At 41.3% G+C, this 19948-nt stretch overlaps 1 protein-coding gene across 4 annotated transcripts in view; it reads left to right on the top strand.

Moving 5' to 3' along the window:
* The window catches only part of IARS1 (isoleucyl-tRNA synthetase 1), a 194191-nt gene extending 177528 nt beyond the window's left edge, over nt 1–16663 (top strand). For all 4 annotated transcript variants that reach the window (XM_033925926.1, XM_033925929.1, XM_033925925.1 and 1 more), the window contains 2 exons: nt 3030–3182; nt 16190–16663. In XM_033925926.1, the coding sequence (XP_033781817.1) occupies nt 3030–3182; nt 16190–16272 (236 nt within the window). In that variant the 3' untranslated portion in view covers nt 16273–16663. The remainder of the gene's footprint in view (nt 1–3029; nt 3183–16189) is intronic.
* Nucleotides 16664–19948: the final 3285 nt, after the last annotated feature.

The raw sequence follows: 19948 nt of genomic DNA, 5'->3' as shown, positions 1-19948 counted from the left end.
ATCTAGCCTGCCCCAAAGTGACCCGTTACACCCTCAACAAGGCTTTGTCAAGGGTTCTCTGGACGCGTCCTTCCTTAATTTGGGGCTAGGAATTTTAGCTGCCAACAGTCGCCTAGGAGCGGATGGTTCATTGTGAGGTATCCTTGGAGGATTCTATTGAAACAGGATATTTAGGGAGTCCCGGTACAGAGGTTCCAATAATGGTGAAAAAAAGCCAGGAGGGTTTAAGAGGAAGGCAGAGTAAAAGACTCAAATTTTCGCTGTATTTTCAGCAGCCTGTAGTTGCAAGGAAAAAACACAAATTGAAGTGTCTGTATACAAATGCTAGAAGCCTAAAAAATAAAATAGGAGAATTAGAGTATATAGCACTGAATGATGAAATAGATATAAGAGGCATCTCAGAGACCTGGTAGAAGGAGGACAATCAATGGGACACTGTGTTACCTGGGTACAAATTATATCGCAAGGATAGAGTGGATCAAATTGGAGGGGGGGTTGCGCTATATGTTAGAGGGAATTTAATCAAATCAAATAAACATTCTGTATGACATAGATAGCAGTGTGGAATCCTTATGGATAGAAATTCCATATGTGAAGGGAAGGAATATAAAGGTTGGGTTATACTACCGTCCCTTAGGACAAAATGAGCAGACAGATGAAGAAATGTTTTCAGAAAGCTAGAGAAATAGGAAACAGTATAATGGGTGATTTCAATTATGTATATCCTCACATCTAACTGGTAAGTATAACCCCCAGGGGGATGAGAGAATTATTTCAGAACTACAACAGTACTGTCCACCTCTGGGGAGCACCCAAAAAAATGATTTTGGGAGAAAAATAAACCTCAGTTGAAAGGCTTCATGGGTCTAAAAAAACTCCAAAGTGGGTGCTACTACTCAGTTTAGTAAATAATAGTCTGAAAATCTTCTATTCACACCCTCAAGGAACAGTCCCAAAAGACCAGTAATCATGAAAAATGTGCTGCAAATCACATATAACAGAGCACTGCAATTTATAGCCAAAATGGAAAGGGCCTATAAATGTGTCTAGCATATGACTTTGGATATACGTATGAGTGAAACACCATAAGCTTCTCAATTTTCAAAAATAATGATTTCAATTACCCCAACCATTGACTGGTTAAATGTTACATCGGGGAATGCTAGGGAGGAAAAATTCCTAGATGTCATAAATGACTGCTTCTTGGAGCAACTGGTCCGGGAACCGACAAGAGGGGGGATGCTATATTAGGTTTGGGCTTTAGTGGAATGCAAGACATAGAACAGGAGTTAACTGTGTTGGGTCCACTGGGAAACAGTGATCATAACATCATCAAATTTGAGCTGATACTAGAAGTAACATCGCAAAAGAAATCTACTGTATGGGCGTTTAATTTTTGAAAGGACGACTATGATAAAATGAGGAAAATGGTTATAAAGAAGCTAAAAGGATCAGTTGCAAAGGTTAGGACTGTAAACCAGGCGTGGATGTTATTTAAAAATACCATCGTGGAAGCCCAGACTAGATGTATTCCACATATCAGCAAAGGTGGAAAGAAGAGAAAACGAGAGCCGATGTGGTTAAAAGGTGAAGTTATAGAGGCTATTAGAGCCAAAAAAACATCTTTTAAAGAATGGAAAACGGATCCGAATGAAGAAAATAAGAAGAAACACAAGAACTGGCAATTTAGATGCAAAGCATTGATAAAGACAGCTAAGCAAGAATATGAAGAGAAACTTGCAAAAGAAGTAAAAAATCCTCTAAATTTTTTTTAGGTACATCAGAACAGAAAACCTGTGAGGGAATCTGTGGGACCGTTGGATGATGAAAGAGCAAAAGGGGCGCTCAGGGAGGATAAGGCCATAGTGGAAAGCCTGAATGAATTCTTTGCTTCTGTCTTTACGGAAGAAGATGTAAGAGATCTACCTGAACCAGAAATAGTTTTCAAGGGTGATGATGCGGAGGAACGGAAAGAAATCGCTGTGAATCTGGAAGATGTACTAAGCCAAATCGACAAGTTAAAAAGTGATAAATCGCCAGGACCAGATGGTATACATCCCAGGGTACTAAAAAAACTCAAACATGAAATTGCTGACCTGCTGTTAGTGATCTGTAACCTGTCGCTAAAATCGTCTGTAGTACCTGACAACTCCCCCATCCCTTTCTCCAGCCCCTGAAGCGGCAGATGGTCAGCAGAGACAGCAGTGTAAACAGGCTGCTTGAGGCCAGCCCTGGCAGGGCCTTTCCTAGATAGGCCCAGCTAGGTCGGCCGCAAGCAGCATGTCTACAGTGCTGTGTTTGCTGACCAGCTGCTGCTGCTTTGGGAGAGTCGCAGGTAAGAAATACCGGCTCTACAGAGTAAGGGGAGGAGGGGGTTTCTTTGGAGGCCACATCTGGGGGGGAGGTGGACCAAACATGTGAGGGGAGGGGGAAGGGACATGGATGCTGGACCTGCAGGGTGAAGCGGGGGAGAGAAAGTGACCTAGACTAGAATGGAGGGTGGGAAGGGAGGAACTGATGCTCGACCTACAAGTGGGGGTGGGGGGGTGATAGAATGATGCACACCAGAAAGATATGGTATGGGGTGTAGTATGACCGTAGTAGGTCTATTTTAATAGTAACTCCCAACAGAAGCTACATTTATCCGACATCTACCAATCCCCATGGATGCCAGATAACTGAGAGTCTACTGGTGCTATCTTTTGCTCATGCTGTCCTGCTCTGAGGAAGGTTTTAGCCTCCACAAGCTTTTTGAAAAAGTATATTAAGTTAGTCCAATGTAAAGGGTATCTCCTTACTTTCTATCTTTTTGTTTCTGTTTATTAATCTTTAAAGTGGACTAACATGGCTACCACATACATGGCTTATTCTTGAGAGTTTTTCCTTTTTGTTTTTAGCATTCATACCTTTGTAGGTCTTTTTTCTCAGTATAATCAGATAGCAAACTCCTAAAGTAAGAACAGTGAGTGTTGTGATTATTTCCGTTCTGCAAACCCTCAATATTTATATTAGAATATTTTTTTTATTAGAATGCCTGAATGGAGTAGTAGGAACTCTGCTGATGGAAAACCCAGTTGGTAAAAATGGACTTCTGTACCAAGGACTTTTGCATGAGATAGCAAAAATGTTTGGCCTCAGGAGCAGGAGATTAAAATTGTACATGGATCAAGATCAGAGAGAGGGTAAGCACTTCGTGATTTCAGCAGTGCCAATTAAAGCTGTTGACCCTGTATGAATATTAGCTTTAAAATCTATGTTCACTTTCCTTTTTATAGCTTTTTTTTTAAAATAAAAATCATAAATGCACCATAATATCACAATGCTTCAGTATATCTTTTTGCTTCAAAATAATTACCTGCAGTAAACAAATTGAACAAATGCACAATAGTAATTGACCTAGATGAACTTTTGGTTATTTTTGTAGTTTTGATGAAAGGATAAATAATTTAAACTGAAAAGATTTCACTCTTCTGATGGATCGCGTGTGCTTATTTATTTATTTATTTATTTTAAACATCTCTTACCCGCCTAACACTTAGGCAGTTTACAATAACATACAGAGCTGATTCTCAACAAACAAACTCACAAACATATACAAATAAAAAGTTTCATATTGTGCTGCTGAATGTTATACAGTAGTTGAAAAGTGGTAGAATTGGGTTATTTTGTAACAATAGTCATACCAGAATAAGGAAAGTCCTCAAAGCGTAAGTGACTGTTGATCATAACCACAGCAAACCATAGTTTCCTGCATCACTTATCTACTTAGGGCTAAATTCACGTTAAAAACTGATGGGCCGCTGTCGCAGACATTATTGAAGCGATTAAAAAAAAAAAAAAAAAGTGAGCCATTCTCTAAAAAAACACTTGTGCTAATGAGGCTGGCGGAGAGTAGCGAAGATTCTCTAAATTTGTATGTGCCCATCGCTGGTGATAGCAATGGACATATGCGGAGAATAAATGCAAAAAAAACCACCAACAACAAATTGAACTGCCGAAGTTGAGCAACCCCCTACCCGACACCCCCCGGCAGCGGGAGAGATACCCATTCCCTCCCACCGCCAAGCAACACCCCCACCTGGCAGCAGGAGAGATGTCCACTCTCTCCTGCCATGTCGCACAATCACCTGACACTGCTACAACCATCCTCTCCCTCCTGGCAGTGGGAGAGATGCCCACTCCCTCCTGCCGCCATGCATCACCCTGTTCCTGATGACCCCCCCGCCGATTTTTTAGGCGCTGGTAGGTGCCCAAATTCAGTATAAAAAAAATGTTGTTGAAACAATGTTTTGTAACTAAGTTTCAAGGTGCCTGCCGGCGCCTAAAAAATCGGCATTGGAATCACTCCTCTGTACCTAATGCCACTGTGGGTGTGGCTAATGTCAGAAGAGGCATTAGGTGGCCTAATGGAGGCGCGATTCACATCCATAGGTAGGCGCTGGAAATGTAGGCCAGGAAAACCTTATGCCAGAGACTCAATTCTGTACCTGGCATCATCGCAATCAGCAGCCACTTTTGAGGCAGCCGCCAACGGCGTCGGTTACGGAATCTGGGCCTAAAAGCGCATCCCTCTCATGCACTTGTTTCTCTGAGATTTATTCCTCTTATTGAACAGAATTTTACAAACCGACTTCGAACACTCTGTGACTGTCGCAGTGCCTCATGTTCATTTGTTTCATTAAACCATAAGAGCTATAAAGTATGGTTCTTTTTCCTTTTAGCATTCTGGCTAAAGGAAACGTTGCAGAGGGTGGATTCCCATCAACTGCCCAGGAGGCATTCATAATAATAAACTCCAGAAAGCTTTTATTTGATAAACCTGCTTGCCAGCACATATCAAACTGCTACGTTTCACTCTGACACTTGTATTGGCTAATGAAGCTTGTAAATGTGTTTGTCAAATAAAAGCTTTTTCAAGTTGACTAATCTGAATAGATCTAGAGCATATGTCCCTGGTGGAGTTAATGTGCTTTGATAACTATGTGCTTTGAAAGCTTGTAGTTTCCAGAAACCAGCATGTGGAATGTTAATTATTCTTTCTACTGATTATATTATAATTGGGAAAGAAGACTTTGAGATCTCGATTTTCACAAAACTAGGGAAATTCAGGGTTTGGTTGAGAAAAAAACCATCACACTTATATTTTGAGGGAGTATTCTCAAATATACACACTTCAGAGATAAACTGCTGCATATAATTTAAAAAAAAAATATTATCTGTATTTATTTGGTCCCCTGTGCACAAGTATTAGCTAATAAGGAATCGCAAGTGTGGAGAGTTGACCTCAGTCCTTTAAGCCAGATGGGATATCGACAGTGCTCTGTTCAGAGAAGTTAATTAGCATTTAAAGGATATTCATGTGTTCAGTAGTGCTATGTATAGTAATAAATGTAACTACACATATAAGTTATACATCGAAGCATCAAATATGAGCCTTTTAAGTATAGCTTATACATTTGACGTGTACCAGGATATACATATGTTTAGCAGCGACACTATTTATTATTTCTATAGCCCTACCAGAAACATTAAACACACAAGAGATAGTCCCTGCTTGAAAGAGCTTACAATCTTATTTATGATAGACAAACAGGAAAAAAAGGGCAAATCTATACATGCTACTCCGGTAGGGAAGGTGAGCTGAGCTGGGCTAAAAATGTTCTATATTGTGATGATATTCAACTATTGAATAGCCATTGAGCAGGCCTAAAATAAACAGAGTGATGGCATTATCTATATGGATAGCAGTAATGAATATATAACCCCTGTGTATTTCAAGACTGCTCAACTGTAGGCTATAGACAAAGCAGCATTCCCCAATGTTTTCAAGTCTAAGGCACAGCTGAATTTTCAACCAATCTCAGCCTAGCCGGTAGTGTGGATGGTATTTTTGAATAACATTCATGCCTGATGTATATTTTTGACCAAGCACCTCTGTTTCTTTTTTACCATTCTCCACATTTTATCATAGTCACCTTTTTTAAAGCTAAGTACTGTTGTATTACCATCTCAACTCTCTGATAAAAAAAAATGTTTTTTTACTCTCCACCTGTTGAGAAAAGTGAGATCCTGCTTTCACCAACAACATTTTGCTGTCCTTGTACAATCAATCATTTTCCCTGGAAAAACGGAGGCTTAGAGGGGACATGATAGGGACTTACAAGATCGTGAAGGGCATAGAAAAAGTGGAGAGGGACAGGTTCTTCAAACCTTCAAAAACTACAAGAACAAGAGGCCATTCGGAGAAAAATTAAGAGGGGACAGATTCAGAACCAATGCTACAAAGTTCTTCTTCACCCAAACGGTGGTGGACTCCTGGAATGCGCTTCCAGAGGGTGTGATAGATAGAGTACGGTTTTGGGGTTTAAGAAGGGATTAGACAACTTCCTGAAGGAAAAGGGGATAGAAGGATATAGATAGAGGATCACTATACAGGTCCTGGATCTGATGGGCCGCCGCGTGATCGGACTGCTGGGCAAGATGGACCTCTGGTCCAGGCTGGACTATTGTAACTCCATCTATCTAAATCTAACCAAGAAAAGTCTTCAAAGACTTCATCAGATCCAGAATGCTGTGGCTAGGTTGATCTTCGCAGAAAGCAAATTTGATCATGTTTCCCCGCTTCTGTCAAAACTTCACTGGCTCCCAGTAATTTCTGGGGTTCACATTAAATGTGCCTGCCTAACATTCAAGATTTTGCATGGCATTCTTCCTCCTCTAATTCCACTATCTTGGAATTCTATGAGACCTGATGCTACCAGATCCATCCAAAAACTTAAACTATCTATCCCCTCGTTTAAAGGCATTATCTATGCTGGAAAATTAGGGAAATCTCTTTTCTTCAACATCACTGAGCTTTGGAATAACCTTCCTGCCCTGCTGCTGAATCTGGGCTCCTTCCAGTTATTCTGAAAGCATCTGAAAACTTGGCTATTCTCAAAAATGTAAATCTCGCTACCCTCTTTATAATCACTAATTGTTATGTTTTTCCTTCCTTATATTAAAAACATAAGAACATAAGAAGTTGCCTCCACTGGGTCAGACCAGAGGTCCATCTCGCCCAGCGGTCCGCTCCCGCGGCGGCCCATCAGGTCCGCGACCTGTGAAGTGGTTTCTGACCACTTCTATAACCTACCTCAAGTTCTATCTGTACCCCTCTATCCCCTTTTCCTCCAGGAACCTATCCAAACCCTCCTTGAACCTCTGTACAGATTTCTGGCCTATCACATCCTCCGGAAGCGCGTTCCATGTGTCCACCACCCTCTGGGTAAAAAAGAACTTCCTAGCATTTGTTCTAAATCTGTCCCCCTTCAATTTCTCCGAGTGACCCCTAGTGTTTGTGGCTCCCCTCAGTTTGAAGAATCTGTCCCTATTCACTTTCTCTATGCCCTTTAGGATTTTGAAGGTTTCTATCATGTCCCCTCTAAGTCTCCTTTTCTCCAGGGAGAACAGCCCCAGCATTTTTAACCTGTCAGCGTATGAAAAATTTTCCATACCTTTTATCAGTTTAGTCACCCTCCTCTGCACTCCCTCTAGTACCACCATGTCCTTCTTGAGGTACGGCGACCAGTATTGAACACAGTACTCCAGGTGCGGGTGCACCATTGCGCGATACAGCGGCATGATGACTTCTTTCGTCCTGGTTGTGATACCTTTTTTGATGATGCCCAGCATTCTGTTTGCTTTCTTTGAGGCTGTCGCACACTGTGCCGATGGTTTCAGTGATGTGTCGACCATCACCCCCAGGTCCCTCTCAAGGTTACTCACCCCTAGCAGTGTTCTCCCCATTTTGTAGCTGAACATCGGGTTCTTTTTCCCTACATGCATGACCTTGCATTTCTCTACGTTAAAACTCATTTGCCACTTTTTTTGCCCAGTCTTCCAGTCTCGTTAGGTCTGTAAACCGTGCCAAGCTCTATCTTTATAGAGACGATGCAGTATATAAACTTAAGATTTAGTTTAGTCTATTGGATTTCTTGTGCGAACTTATTATTCCAAGGATTATATCAAATCTGATTATATTTTGATCACTGTTATTAAGTTGCCCCAGGACCATTACTTCCCACATCAATTCATGTGTTCCACTAAGAACTAGATCTAGAATTGTTTCACCTCTTTCCTGTTCCTGAACCAGCTGCTCCATAAAGCAGTCCCTTTGAAACCGTTCCTCTGCATTTCAGAGACTGGGGTTTTCCTAGGTACGGTTCTTTCCTTGCTGAAGGTCACTTCAATTAATCAGGAAGTATGTTTGCCTATTTCTGAGCCTACTAGTTCCAGGACACAAGATCACCTTTTGAAGAAACTTGATGTGCGCAGGGTGCTTCTTCGCTACCTGGAGGTCACTAACGAATTTCATCTCTCTGACAATCTGTTTGTGCTGACTCATTCTGTTCAGCAGGTCGCTCCCACTTCCAAGGCCATGATTTCCAGATGGCTCCATAGGGCCATTTCGTCAGCCTATATTCTTTCTGGGAAACAGTTTCCCATTTCCGTCAAGGTGCATTCTACCAGGAGTGTGGCTTCGTTGGGAGCTGAAGCTAGAGCTGTCTCACCTGAGGAGATCTGCAGGGCAGCAACATGGTCCTCTCTACACATTTGCCAAGTTTTATAGAGTGGATGTGGGGCTGAAACAGGACTCTGATTTTGAGTCCTCAGTCTTACGGGTCGGTGCAGCAAGCCTGCCCCAGCTTTTTGGGGACTGCTTTTGTACGGCCCATCTGTCTAGAATGTCTTACCTATTGCACTGGAAAAAGAGATTATGTACTTAACCTGGTAAGTTCTCTTCCAGTAGATAGGTAAGACAGTTTAGACTCCTGCCCTGTCCTCCTTGCACCTGCCTACTGTCTCAATATGTTTATGCTTCTTCAAGTTGTTTCTTGGATGCCTGTCAACCCTTGGGAGCTGGGAAGAATTCTGTATATATGTTACTTTTTCTGCGGGAATAGTTTTTGAGCTCTTTTGAGGCTTTTGTTTACAGTCTATGTTCTTGTGTCCCTTTTTGAGCAGAACAGTTGTTGCTGAACTTGATTGCCATAGGTGTGTCTACTTCACGTTTCTTTAGTGGCTCTCGATGCTTGGGTGCTAACTGTAGGTGGAGCTAAGGAGCTCAGTGAAGTACACCTGAGGCATAGAGAAAAAATCTGGAGTGGATTCCTTCTGCAGATGGCATGCGGCTTGGGGACACAACCCATCTGACTAGAACAGGGGTGTCAAAGTCTCTCCTTGAGGGCCGCAATCCAGTCGGGTTTTCAGGATTTTCCATAATTGAATATGCATGAGATCTATTAGCATACAATGAATGCAGTGCATGCAAATAGATCTCATGCATATTTATTGGGGAATTCCTGAAAACTCGGCAGGATTGCGGCCCTCGAGGAGGGACTTTGACACCCCTGGTCTAGAATGTCTTACCTATCTACTGGAAAAAAGCTTACCAGGGTAAGTACATAATCTCTTAATTTATTAAGTATCTCAAAAGCAAATTACATCACTATTCTACATAATGACCCTGTTTTGCCTGACTAGTCACATGACATTCTATGACATGCCCTCTTACCATGACTCTCGCCCCAACCATTTCCCATGAAACTTTTTCAAGAATCCTCATATGAAAAAAAAAAGCAAATGCCTGATATTTCCTGTTATTGAGAGCAGAGCTCAACTGCTTGCCTGATTAGCAGTGGCATTTATAGCACCTTAGCTGGCAGGCAGTGAATCAATGCATATGCTGCATTCATGGGATGGGATCAACTTGCTATTAATGTACAAGGCTGCTTACGTGCAGTGAAACTCAGTTATTGCATGAACTGTGTTTTATTGTTGAGTTGTTTTGCTGCCTTCTTAAGACACTGTATGGAACGTAGAATTAGATTATTTATTGTTGGATGTATTGTATAAAGGGCAATCTAGTAGCAGTTTCTTTTGCAGCATCCCATTTATAGCATCAAATTTGTATTCAGTACCAGTCCACAGTGGTACTAAAGAGTATCAGTGAAGTAATAAAGTTGTCTTTTTATAATTTCTGTACTGTAAGCGTATGGTATTTCTGAAAACATAATTAGCATTTAATTTTACAAGGCATTGCATGCCCATGTAAAGGTTGCAGAGAATTTAAAGTTTTTACATCCTTCATACATTTTTCACATTCTGCTGTCTAAAAATTAGAGTTCGAAATGTAATTAAGTAGGAAGGTTTTTTCCCCCACTGATCAACACAACATGAATAAGAAAACACAAAGTCTAAATTACGTTTAAGTCTTGACTTCTCTTGACTCAATAATTGGCAAAAGTCTCTCTTGCAGGAATAAGTCACTTAGGGGTAGAGATAGCTACCAATTTGCACAGTGGGGTTGTGCAATTTTGCCCCTTTCTCTAGGCAGAGTAGCTCAAACTCTTTAAATGGGCAGGAGATTGTTTGGACTGCAGTCTTACATAAGACCTGCCTTACTAAGCCAGACCAAAAATCCATTAAACCTAGCATTTTGTTTACAACAGTGGCAATGCCAGGTTGCAAGTACCTGGCAGGATCTTAAAGTATCTAGATTCTATGCTGCTTACCCCAAATATAAGCAGTGAGCTTTTGCTAAGTCTACCTTAATAATGGTTTATCTAATCTAATCTAATCTAAACTAAACCTTAAGTTTATATACCGCATCATCTCCATGAGAATGGAGCTCGACGCGGTTTACAAGAACTTAAAATAGTGGGTAGAGAAGAAGAAAAAGGAGTACATGAACTTATGTGTAGAAGGGGGAGAGAAAGGGGGGGAAGGATAGAGCTACAATTTGCTGAAAAGCCAGGTTTTCAGTTGTTTGCGGAATAACTGAAGGGAGCTCAGGTTCCGCAGCGGGGTGGTGAGGTCGTTCCAAAGACCTGTGATTTTGAAGAGAAGGATTTATGGACTTTAAACTTTTCCAAACCTTTTTTGAATCCAGCCATGCTAACTGATTTTACAACATCTTCTTTGATGGTGAATTCCAGAGCTTAGTTACATGCTTAGGGGGAAGATATTTTATCCCAGGACAAGCAGGCAGCATATTCTCAACATACGGGTGACGTCAACCACGGATCCCCGATGCGGACAGCTTCACAAGCGGACTTGCTTGAAGAACTTTTGGAAACTTCACGACTGCCGCACCGCTCATGCGCAAGTGCCTTCCTGCCCGACCTAGGGTGTGCATCTCCTCAGTTTTAAGTTTTCCGCGGAGTTGAGAAGCCCTCATTTCAAGGCTCTGTATGAGAATTAGTTCTTTACGTGCCTTCTCAGCACTGTGGCTCGTGTTTGTTTATTGTTTTCACAGTCACTGCGGTGCGCATCTTTAAAAAAAAAATTTTTTTTTCGGCCTGTTCCGCGGCCTCAGCCTGCGGGCTTCAATTTAGCCGTGGCCATTTTCCATTTCATGTCCCGGCTGGTTACAGGGTTCAAGAAGTGTAGCCAGTGTCGATGCGCGATCTCTATCACTGACCCATATAAATGGTGTGTTCAATGTTCCTCACGACAGATTCCTCAACCTACACTTGGGGGGGGGGGCTTTTCTCGAAGGTATCCGTATTCAAGGGCATTGGTACATCATAGATCGTCGGTGTTACATAAATCTGTTGCAACTCAGAGCGATTTTCAGTGCTCTCAAAGTTTTTCAGCATCTTCTTCACAATCAAGTAGTCCTCATTTGCACAGACAATCAAGTAGCCATGTACTATGTAAACAACCAGGGAGGCACAGGATCCCTTCCCCTTTGCACGGAAGCTCAGGTTTGGAATTGGGCAATTTTTCACATCTTTCTGAAAGCCATCTACATTCAAGGAGAGAAAAACTTTCTGGGGGACAAATTGAGTCGTCTTCTACAACCTCACAAATGGACACTCAATTCGTTGCCTCTCCATCACATTTTTTCTCAATGGGGAACTCCTCAAATAGATCTCTTTGCGTCTCCCCACAACAACAAGCTGCCTCAGTTTTGCTCCAGGATATACTTTCTTCACCACCTGGAGGCGGATGCCTTTCTTCTGGAATGGATGAATCAATTTCTGTATGCATTTCCCGCATTCCCTCTAATTTTCAAGGCACTTGTCAAATTCAAACAAGAACATGCCACCATGATTCTGATAGCTCCTCGGTGGCCCAGACAACCTTGGTTCTCCCTTCTACTTCAATTTAGCAGCAGGGAGCCTCTACTTTTACCAGTTTTTCCGTCTCTGCTTATACAGGGTCAGGGTTCTTTGCTTCATCCAAACCTGTAATCTCTATACCTGACAGATTGGTACCTTTCAATGTAACTGCCAACCTACAGTTCTCTCAATCTGTAGTAGACATTTTAGAAGCTTCCAGAAAACCTATCACTAGACAATGTTACAACCAGAAATGGACTTGGTTTTCTGCTTGGTGCACTCTACATCAAAAGGAGCCTCAGTCTACCTCCTTGTCTTCAGTTCTGGATTACCTGTTTCATTTATCTCAATCAGGCCTCAAATCAACATCCATTCAAGTCCATCTCGGTGCAATTCCTGCTTTCCATCAGCCATTAGAGGGGAAACTCCTCTCTGCTCATCCTGTGGTTTCCAGATTTATGAAAGGACTGTTCAGTGTCAACCCACCTCTCAAACCGCTCTAGTGGTTTAGGACCTCAACTTGTTTTTTGCCAAATTGATGAAGCCTCCATTTGAACCAATGTCTATGGCTCACCTGAAATATCTCACCTGGAAAGTGGTTTTTCTCATTGCTCTTACGTCTGCTCGCAGAGTCAGTGAGCCACAAGCTTTAGTAGCGGACACTCACAGTATTCCATCATGACAAGGTGGTCCTCCGTACTCATCCTAAATTGTTACCAAAAGTTTTTTCAGAATTTCATCTAAATCAATCCATTGTACTTATGGTGTTTTTTCCAAAGCCTCGTTCTCATCTGGGAGAAACAGCTCTTCATACTTTGGACTGCAAGCGTGCCTTGGCTTTCTACTTACAAAGAACTAAGACACAGATCTTCTCAACTTTTTATCACTTTCGATCCAAACAAGTTGGGACATCCAGTGTCAAAAGGATCCATCTCCAACTGGTTAGCTGCTTCCATCTCATTCTGCTATGCCCAGGCTGGACTGCATCCTGAGGGTCGAGTCACAGCCCATAAAGTTAGAGCCATGGCGGCATCTGTAGCTTTCTTTAGATGTACTCCTATTGACGAAATCTGCAAAGCTGCCACTTGGTCCTTGGTTCATACATTCAACTCTCATTATTGTCTGGATTCTTTTTCCAGACGGGATGGCCACTTTGGCCAGGCAGTTTTGCAAAATTTATTTTCCTGAATTGCCAACACTCCCACAATCCCATTCTGGTTAGCTTGGAGGTCACCCATATGTTGAGAATATGCTGCCTGCTTGTCCTGGGATAAAGCACAGTTACTTACTGTAATAGGTGTTATCCAGGGACAGCAGGCAGATATTCTCACAACCCACCCATCTCCCCGGGTTGGCTTCTTAGCTAGCTATCTGAACTGAGGAGATGCTGAGGAGACACCTGCCCTACATCAGGCGGGAAGGCACTCGCAAACTTTCCAAAAGTTCTTCAAGCAAGTCTGCTTGAAGCTGTCCGCATTGGGGCTCCATGGTTGACGTCACCCATATGTTGAGACTATCTGCTTGCTGTCTCTGGATAACACCTGTAACTGTGCTTTCTTCACTATATTTTAAATGTACTTCTTGTAACTTCCCAGCAAGTCCCTTAGTATTTATACTTTTTAAAAGAACATCAAACAATTTGTGTTTACTCTTTCCATCCCACTTTTGATGATATATAAACCTCTGACATATTTCCCACAGGCCTTCTCTTCTCCAATCTCAAGATCCCTAACTTTTTTTACTCTTTTCTCACAATAGATGATAATAATAATAATAATAATAACTTTATTTTTCTATACCGCCATAGTCAGGTGACTTCTAGGCGGTTCACACTGTAAGAAGGCTGGACATTCAGCGAATAACAAGGTCACAATACAATACAATAAGTCAACATACAATACAAGACAAAACAATACAATACAATACAATGAGTGTATACAACACAGTACAATATAATACAACGAGTCTGACAACACCATACATAAGTCTAATACAGTATCGTACAATGAGTCTAAATATAATACAATAGTGAAGAGGGGAAAGTTACAGATTGGGGTTCAATGGGTAATGAGTAACTGAGTATTTCTTTAGAACTTCCATTTGAATTGGAGTACTATGGATAGCGAATATCTGAGTACATGAGGGGCATCTTGAGAAAGAAAGAAAGGCGTTTAAAGGGAGGGGAGTCCTAGTGCGGGAGGGGACGATTTTAGTCCGTGAATTTTTCGAATAGGGCGGTTTTGATCGATTTGCGGAATGCACTGTAAGACAGGTTGGGTTCGTTTATGTAGTTTTTCAGCCAAACTTGCTGTCTGTTCGCTTGGAACTTAAAGGTTCTATCCAGGAATGATTTGTATCTGCAGCCCGTAATCTTTGGGTATGCAAATATGTTTTTGTTTCTGGTCGCTCGTGTGGGGTTGTGTAGGATGAAGTGAGTTTGTAGGTATGAAGGTGCTAGTCCCCAGACTTGCTTGAAACAGGTGCAAGCAAATTTGAATAGTATTCGCGCTTCTATTGGAAGCCAGTGCAGATTTTTATAGTAGGGGCTGATGTGGTCGTTTTTTCTTAGTCCGAAGATAGAGTCATCCCATCTCCTGTAACATTTTTATTGTCCTTTATTTCTTTTTGAAATACAGTGACTAGAATTGCAAGTTTCAAGTTTATTTATGGCTTGATATACCGACCATCACATGTATCTGTACGGTTTACAATATTAAAAATTAGAAAAATCTAATAAAATTTAAGATTTAGTTGAAATAAAATAAAAGGAGGGTAAAACTAAAACTATGACAAATTAAGACTTATTAGAGACGAAAGGTACTAGGCCAGGGGTAGGCAATTCCGGTCCTCGAGAGGCGGAGCCAGGTCAGGTTTTCAGGATCTCCACAATGAATATGTATGAGATGGATTTGCATGCACTGCCTCCTTGAGATGCAAATCTATCTCATGCATATTTTTTGTGGATATCCTGAAAACCTGACCTGGCTCCTGCTCTTTAGGACTGGAATTGCCTACCCCTGTACTAGGGGATAGGGAAGTTTTAATTACAAAGTGTAAATAAAAAGGAGGGATATGCACACAATATTCAGGTGGAGGAGCAATACAGAAGTATTATGATTTTCTATATTGTTTTCCTTTCTTATCCTAATTCCCAAAATTGTATTTGCATTTTTGGCCACTGCAGTTGCACATGGAACAAACGATGTCAAAATATTGTCAGTGACTATACCTAGATCAGGGGTCTCAAAGTCCCTCCTTGAGGGCCGCAATCCAGTCGGGTTTTCAGGATTTCCCCAATGAATATGCATGCACTGCTTTCAATGCATATTCACTGGGGAAATCCTGAAAACCCAACTGGATTGTGGCCCTCAAGGAGGGACTTTGAGATCGCTGGCCTAGATCCTTCTAGGTGGTGACCCCTAGTGTGAACCTAGTGTGTAGCAATGGTTTAGGTTACTCTTCCCTACTTGCATCACTTTGCATTTCTCTTCATTAAAGTTAATTTTCCATTGATATGCAGACTTACAAGATCTTCCTGCATTTGCTCAAAATCCCATGCGCGATTTAGGACCTTTAACCCTTTAATTCAGTGGTTCCCAACTCTGTGCTGGAGGACCACCAGGCCAGTTGGGTTTTTGCAATAGCCCTAATAAATATGCATGCCTGCCACCTCCATTATATGCAGATCTGCCCCATGCATATTCATTAGGGTTATCCCCAAAACCTGGGTGGCCTGGTGGTCCTCTAAGATAAGGTTGGGAACCACTGCTTTAATTGGCAGATGGTGAAACAGCTGCTTTACGTAACTTGATGTTGAACAAGAGCAACAATGACAAGTAACAGGCATAAAAGACACATGTTGCTTCTGAGCAACAATGCCAAATAAAGGGTTAATAAGTTCCTGTCCCTGCTGCTGCAAAGCATCCACACAACGTAGTACTGACATTATCATGTTTTACTTGTAGGGAGCATTGGGAGTAACAATAGCAGATTTGTTTTATGTTGAACTGTATTCATTATATCCTTTTTTGAGTGTTGTGCCATCAAACTTTGCTAATTAATCATCTTTTCCTACTTTTCAGAAATTACAGATGGTACTTCAATGAAGTCTCTAAATACGAAGACTGTGTATGTTCAAGTTTTACCCATAACTGCTGAAAGCTGAAAGTTTCTTGTGTAAATGGCATTACTGCAGATTTTATTTTGTCTTTACCAGACTGAGAAAGCAAAGTTATCTCCAAGATGTCTACTCTAAAGATAAACTGTTACATATTTAGGATGTTTACTACCACTACACATCTTTTCTTTTAAGTAAAATATATTGTTGATGTGAGGCATCAATTTACTGTACAAGTCTCTTAATGTTCAGTTTATTTAATCCAAGATGTCTATGTACAAACTTACCCAAGAAAAGAGATTGATGACTCGGTGAAAATATTCTGTCATTCATAAAGAGCACGTTTACTTCAGTCTCTGCCATCACAACACCAAGATTTTGTGAGTTCAAAATATATTCCATTTTCTGCAAGAATAAATAAATAAAAAGCATGGTATCATTTTCTTTCTGTTTGGATATTCATTAAGGGATGTGATAATTGCAGACTCTCTTAATATCCATAATTCAAGCAAGCTGAAACATTAATTTTCTGTTAACCTACAGTACAAAGATTAAGGAAAACTGTGTGCCTTCCTATGAGGCCTTCCAAAAACAGTACTTGAACTAGTAAATTATTGGTCATGTCTTGCCCTGAAATCAGAGTTATCTAAAGATGGTGATTCTCCTGACCTTTGGAGACTGCATTTTACTCAGGATTGTTGAAACTGCTGGTTTTCTTTGTTTGAACAGACATGTTCTTGTACCTCTCTCCCTCCCTCCTAATAACTGTTTTTCCCCTCCTCTTATACTACTACTTATACAAAAAAAAAAACCCATGAATGTCAGTGCCAATGTAACACCTCAGAGCAAATTTCATTGGGTAAGGAAATGAAATAATCTGAAAACAAGATAATTTGAAAAGGTGTCTTGCTGCCTTCAAAGGAGTTTACATTACATTTACATTGATGTCTTCTATCCCGCCAATACCTTTCAGTTCTAGGCGGTTTACAACAAGAAATGAGCCTGGGCATTCCCAGGGAGATTACAAGATTGATAGCTATAGTATGCGTCGGGATCTGGGAAGGGTCGATACGGTTTGGTTAGATCATTTGACAAATTTCTTGAATAGTATGGTTTTCAGTTCTTTCCTGAATGTTTTGTCGTTGGGTGTCGTGGTCAGCAGATTTGAGAGGTGGTGGTCTATTTTTGCTGCTCTGGTCGCTAGTAGACCGTCATATTTTTTTGCTTTGCATGCCTTTGATTGGGGAGTGGGTAAAGTGTGCTTGAGTTCTCCTTGGTCTGGATGTGTTTTTCCAGATTAGGCGATTGTTCAGATAGCTTGGTCCATTTCCATTTAGGGCTTTGAATAGGGTGCAGTAGAATTTGTGTTGTTTGCATGTTTGTGCTGGGAGCCAGTGTGAGTCTTGGAAAGCTGAGGTAATGTGCTCGTATTTTTTCAGCAAGTCTATTAGTCTTAAGGCTGTATTTTGGACTGTTTGTAATTGTTTTAGCATGTTGGCGGGGCATGACAGGTAAAGTATGTTACAGTAGTCCCAGGATTCCTAGGATTAGCGCTTGGACTATGAGTTTGTATTGTTCGTTGTTGAAGTATTTTCAGACTTGTCTTAAGTTGCGCATGGTTGCGAATGCCTTCTGAACTGTTTTGCTGATTTGAAGTTGCATGGTGCAGCCTTTGTCTGTCATGTCATTATTCCCAGCAGTTTAGGCAATCAATCATAATTTCACAAAATTCCTTTCAGTATCTCCCGTCTTTCTCATCTTAATCCAGCATCTCTCTTCTAGCACCCTACTCCCTCTATGATCATTACATTCCACCCCCAAGCAGGCATATTCTTTCTTTCCATCCCTTATTCAGCCTCTCATATCCCCCTCCATTCAGCATCTGCCCCTTGTCTCCCTTCTCCCCTTTCACCATGTCCATCATATCCCCTTTATCTCCCTATCTCATTACCCATGTCCAGCATCTCCCTTCTGTCTCTATACTCCACCCTCTTGTGTCCAGCATTTTCCATGTCACTCTGCTCTCTGCAAGGCCCAACATATCTTTGTGTCCCTATTCTTCCCATACCCACTCAGTTCCATTAACTGTCCTCCCCCAAGCTGATTAATTATTACCCTTCTGTCATACCAAGCCCCCCTGTGCTACCGTCTCCCTTCCCCTTCCTATAACAAGCATATCACATTTTTTCCTCTCCCCCCTCAATCCAGCATCTCTATTTTCCTCTCTTGGCTGACTGCTGACCCTGATCCACATCCTTTTATCCTTTTTCTTTTCCAGCATTTGGTTGCATACAGCTATGGTCCTGCTAAACCGGGTGGCAAGAAGACTGAAGCTGCAGGAGCTTCCCTCTTCCCTGCATCACTATAAGCTCTGCCAGTCTCAATCTTACCCCTCAAAAACAGGAAGTCACTTCAGAGGAGGTCAGGATTGAGACCAGCAGAGCCTATAGTAATGCAGGCAAGAGGGAAGGCTCCGTGGCATCTGTCTTCATTAGTGCCACCGGTTTAGTGGGACCAGGACCGAAGGCAGGGCTGATGGCAGCTGAGTGAGATGCCCAGACCATGGGGGTCCCTTGGAGCTATGGGACCCAGGGCAGCTTCCCTATTTGCTCCCCTCCCTAAATACAACCCTGAATCATAGAAAGATTGCTGGACACATGTGCTCAAAGGTTCTGCAGTAAGAGCAGTTTCATTGTGTACTTGTCAGCTTACATAAGAATAGCCTTACTGTGTCAAACCAATGGTCCATCTAGCCCAGTAGCTAGTCCTCACAGTTGCCAATCCCAGTTACTAGTACTTGGCAAAACCCCAAATAGTAGCAACATTCCATGCTACCGATCCAGGGTATAGGGCACATGAAATGGAATGTTATTCTATGCATAAATATCAGCCACACAAATATTTCTTACATACAAAAGTTATGCAAGGCCAATATTTATTTGCAGAACAACATTCTAGTTCACACAAAGATGTTTGCCGGTGCATTTGTTTTCTTTTAACACACACACACATTTTTTAAATCCTGTTGACTTTTAAAGCTGCAGGTTGCTGGAAATTAAAAAAAAAACACAACAAACTGGTAGTAAATCTCAAAAACTGACATTAAATCCTCGACTAATTCTTCAACATTGCCTCATACATGGCAGTGAATTTCTCTCATAAAATCCTCTGTTTACTTCTTTGCACTGAGAGAAATTTTTAATGGCCTCATTAATATTCATGTTTATTTGTATATTCTATTAGATGCCAGTAATGGTTCTACATGGATCGCAATAAAGAAACTGGTCATTAGCAGGGCATAAAACAAAATACAATAAAATACCTACAACTAAAATATATCAACATAAAAATCTGTTAAATAAGGCTTTAGTGTCTTACTAAAATACAAATCTTCTCCACTCTAACATTTAAAGGAAGTGAATTCCTCATTGACACAGCCTGATATGACAATCTCATCTAAGCATACCTTCAACGTTTGACACAAATCATTGCTGGAAAATGCAAGGTCAGCCTATTAGTGGCATGGAAACACCAATTATGTTCAGCCACACGACGACTCCCATATCTAGGAGACTGCTCATGAAGAGATCTAAAAAGCACAGAGCAGACCTTAAAAATAAAATGTGAGCAAATGCAATTTCTGTAACAAAGGCATAGCTCTGTTAAACCTTTGGGCATGGCAGATCAACCTGGCTGAGCTATTTTGCAAGGTCTGCAAACACCT

This window comes from Geotrypetes seraphini, chromosome 17, assembly GCF_902459505.1.
Source record: "Geotrypetes seraphini chromosome 17, aGeoSer1.1, whole genome shotgun sequence".
Lineage (NCBI taxonomy): Eukaryota > Metazoa > Chordata > Amphibia > Gymnophiona > Dermophiidae > Geotrypetes > Geotrypetes seraphini.
Note: the sequence above shows the minus strand (reverse complement) of the source record. Positions and strands in the feature narration are given on the sequence as shown.